The following is a 3804-nucleotide window of genomic DNA, read 5'->3' on the forward strand; positions in this document are numbered from 1 at the left end:
TGAAAGCCCCAAGAATCCAAGACAGACAGCAAGGGGCAATGGTTTCCGGCTTTTGACCATTTCTTTCAAAAAGGAACGAGAGAGAGGCGTAGGTTAAGCTAAACTGCGCACCCCCTCCCGTATTTATATTAATGTGCCATTAATATAATATAAATATCCACGTGTTTTGTGATTTAGTTGAATAAGTAAGATTAAGAGCATTTAAGAGAGCTTAGTTATTGAAGATCTAGTTCTTAAAAGATAGTTTAATTAACTAAAAATTACATCTCAAAAAGCGAATATCATTAATTCAAATCTTTCATTCATTTTTTTTTTATTTTTCTTTGTCTTCAAATAAGAGAGCATAAATCCTTAAAAAAAAAAAAAAAAAAGAAAAAATTTATCGGAGATCCAACAAAGGGGTAGGATCGTCTTTTGGAAAAAGATATGGGCACCCCTCATTTGGAAAATGAATGTGTTGAGAATAATTTCATGGGGCTTTTGGTGATCATGACGACGTTGGCGTACGATAGATGAGATAGACTTTATAAGAGAGAGAGAGAAAAAAAAAGGAACAAAGGTCAAAGCAAGGCAGTTTTGGCACTGTACAGGGGTAATGATTTTGGTTGGAATGGCAGGATGAGAATTCAGAAGCTCGTGATATATGTAAATATTTTCAAACAGAATTTTTATTCTTTTTCATTTTCTTCAACTACGAGTGTCCATTATATTTTCTTTTTTTGCAGTGCAAGCAGGAGGGGGGTAGAATCAGAAGCCGGCAGGTATTTTCAGAAGCCTTTAAGGAATTTGCAGACCCTCTCCCACCCTCACCCTTCGTCTTTTCCTTTTCTCATATCGTCTCTCTCTCTCTCTCTCTTACTTTTTCCTCTTACTTTTCAAGCCCTTTGTGTGCAATATATATTGCTTTGCTGCTTCTGAAGCGAGACTGTCCCAAAGGGTTTGAAAAGAGTATATAGGTAGCACTCGTTCGAGAAGACAAAGCAAACACCAAAGGCGGCGTTTTTTTTGTTTTCACTTTTTGGGGAGACGATCAAAGAGAAGGTGAAAAAGGTGGAGCTTTTCGGGGGGATCTAAGCTTTTTTTTATAGAGGAGGAAATCGGAGTACCCATTTCGATTAAAAAGGAGAGAAAGAGCAATTTTAAAATCAAGAAGATAGAATGAGTTGTGGGAGAAATGGAGCGGTGAGGCAGTATATAAGATCAAAGGTACCTCGTTTGAGATGGACTCCTGAGCTCCATCGCTGTTTTGTTCAGGCCATTGAGAGGCTTGGTGGCCAGCACAGTAAGTAACTCTCTCTCTCTCTGTCTCTCTCTCTCCTTTTCTTTGTTTCTTTCACTGATTTCCTTTTTTTTTTTGGGTGTGTGTAGAGGCTACACCCAAGCTTGTTCTTCAATTAATGGATGTCAAAGGACTAACAATCTCACATGTCAAGAGCCATCTCCAGGTTATCTTCATTTTCTTTTGTGCTGGTTCTAATTTTTCAATCCTTAATATTTTTTACGTAAAACAAATAAATAAAATTTCTTCTTTTGGTTGGTTTACATGCTTCTCTTTGTTCCAACAGATGTATAGAAGCATGAGGGGTGACCTGGGCAGACAAGGTATCCTCCCTTCCCTCTCCTCTTTTGGCAGAAATATGTAGCTCCTTATCTCCTTCTAAAATTACGTTTAGATCCATCCTATTATATTTACATTATATATTTTCCTCAATTGGTACTCGTTAATGGACTCGCCTGGTAGAATATCTTTTGGTAATGAGTGGCTTTTGTAGCCTGCATGAACCTCATTTATTATTCCCTTTCTTATTTAATTTATGCCAAAATAGACGATATCATAAGAGAACCATTATAATATCACATCTTCTAGTATTGGCATTTCCGATGAAATCGGGGCATTTATTTCTTTATTTTTATATTTTTCAAATCAAAGGGTTGTTAAATGCTAGCTAGTGACCCATTTGTTTTGAAACAACTTTTTTGTGTGCTTGAAATGTGTATATGCTGGTGTCCTGCGACAGATAAGAGTTGTACCCAGCAAAGAACACAAGCTTTTGAGGAGCATGATGATGGGTGCGTTGATGAAGAGAATGATGTGGGTTTTTACCCATCTTCAAAAAAAGCCTTTGAGAAAGAATCGGATTCTCACTTCAGCTACAGTAGTCCTCTTCCCCCAAAAAGGTCAGCTTTGCTTTATATGGGTTTCAGACTTTTTTCAAAATGTCAAGAAAGAAACAAAAAGAAAAGGGATTTTTTTGCATGATTTATGCTTTTTCTCTTATATATATATTGAATGAATGAATATCTTTTCTCTCCCTCAGAGCTAGAATTGAAACGATGAGTTCAATCTGTGAAAGCCTGCAATGCAGCGAAAGAATAAGGGAGACAGTTCCGAATCCGTACTATTTTGATGATTATATGCGGGCCATGAGTGAGCGCAAGGGAATAAAGGAGGGTTGTGGTGGTTCAAGATGGCAGACACAACAACAGCCTCAATCCACACCCAGCTTCTTTCTGCCACAACAAAACCCTTTCAAATACGCACTGCAGGAGTCTGATTTCCTTAAGGTACACCACATCTCTCTCTCTCTCTCTCTGTGCCATTTTCCTTTTTGCCAGCTTTTTTAATGGATTGAGTGTAATGTTGGTTCTTGGTTTCAAATTTCAAGCAAGATTATATGAATCTGTCAAAGCATGGAATATATATCCATGCTTTTTAGGTCAACAGCGTCACTTGTATTGTCACACAGCTTTTGGGAAAGAGTGTTTGTAGTAGTACGTTCTATGCTCCCTTCTCCCCCCAGCTGATCCGATGGGATCGTCAGTTGGAAACCCTTTTTATTCTTTTCTTTTTCTCCTTTTGTCCCTTTCTTCAGTCAGTGACTAGGCATTTCATCAATTTATTGTCTTTCTTTTTCTTTTGTTATTCTTTTTGTCCATGGTTGATACAAAAAGTAATATATTATTGGTGGGTAGATATCAAAGATGCAGGTATACCGCCGGGGGTATGAAAAGCAGACGGCAGCAGCAGAAGAAGGAGGCGGTGGATGCGAGTTGTCATTATCGCTGTCATTGCCAAATCCCTCCCACAGAACTAATGCTTCTAATTCCATGAGCGAGATGAGCGAGGCAATCTCGTCATACTCAAGGTCTAACTATAAAGACTGCTCCACTTCTTCCGGAAAGCGTGCCATTAACTTAGATCTTTCTGTAGCTCTTTGTGGTAACTAATTCATTTCTTCCTTCTCTCCTCTCTCATTTTTTTCAGAAGAGACTTTCTCATCAGATACCATATCTATTATATATATATATATATATGGAGACTAGGAATTCCTTACGGTAATTAAAGAGCTAGCTAGCGTTATTTCAATTTGATTCTGGTGATCACCATCATCTATATTTATATTAACAATTCTTGATTAACCTTTTATCTTCGTGTTGCTGTGTAATGTAATGCAAGTGTAGGGTATTTTCCGTTGCTTTATATATCTAGGTCGTAATTTTGCCGTTTAATGCTCTATTGAGATGGTGACTTCCAACAAGTGAACATGTTAGCTGAGAGTGCAATCATTATCAATAGACTTAATTGTGTATGTTTTGTGTAGTCACATAATTAACATGTTAAACCCGTAGCTTGATTCTTCAGTTTCAGTGTTTCACACGAACAAACTACGTATACTCGCACTCAAGAACTTGTGTTAAGTTCTTACGACTTATCTCTCAATGAGGCCTTAAAATAAGCATCATTTAAATAGCAGCCGTGTGTTCTGCGACCATTATTCTCAGAAACCTAGTTATAGTAATTAA

The 3804-nt window shown here is 37.5% G+C and overlaps 1 protein-coding gene across 3 annotated transcripts; it reads left to right on the top strand.

The window, feature by feature from the left end:
• The first annotated feature begins 576 nt into the window (after positions 1–576).
• Positions 577–3372, top strand: LOC132178847 (myb family transcription factor MOF1-like). Of its 3 annotated transcripts, XM_059591414.1 has the most exons (8): positions 577–645; positions 726–761; positions 881–1282; positions 1369–1445; positions 1566–1602; positions 2019–2178; positions 2319–2565; positions 2974–3372. In XM_059591414.1, the coding sequence occupies exons 3-8, from the start codon at positions 1159–1161 to the stop codon at positions 3226–3228; spliced, it is 900 nt and encodes a 299-aa protein (XP_059447397.1). In that variant the 5' UTR covers positions 577–645; positions 726–761; positions 881–1158; the 3' UTR covers positions 3229–3372. The 3 variants fall into 3 exon arrangements, with proteins under 3 accessions (XP_059447397.1, XP_059447395.1, XP_059447398.1); XM_059591412.1 differs by having other exon boundaries at positions 580–645; positions 726–1282; XM_059591415.1 differs by lacking the exon at positions 577–645 and having other exon boundaries at positions 707–761.
• Positions 3373–3804: the final 432 nt, after the last annotated feature.

The sequence above is a fragment of the Corylus avellana genome, chromosome ca4, assembly GCF_901000735.1.
Source record: "Corylus avellana chromosome ca4, CavTom2PMs-1.0".
NCBI lineage: Eukaryota > Viridiplantae > Streptophyta > Magnoliopsida > Fagales > Betulaceae > Corylus > Corylus avellana.

Excerpts from the sequence above, each read along its gene's own strand:
- LOC132178847 (XM_059591414.1), top strand. The coding sequence starts at position 1,159 with ATGAGTTGTGGGAGAAATGGAGCGGTGAGGCAGTATATAAGATCAAAG. Across the intron at positions 1,446-1,565 it reads ATGTCAAGAGCCATCTCCAG|ATGTATAGAAGCATGAGGGG; the intron begins GTTATCTTCATT and ends TTGTTCCAACAG. Across the intron at positions 2,566-2,973 it reads AGGAGTCTGATTTCCTTAAG|ATATCAAAGATGCAGGTATA; the intron begins GTACACCACATC and ends ATTGGTGGGTAG.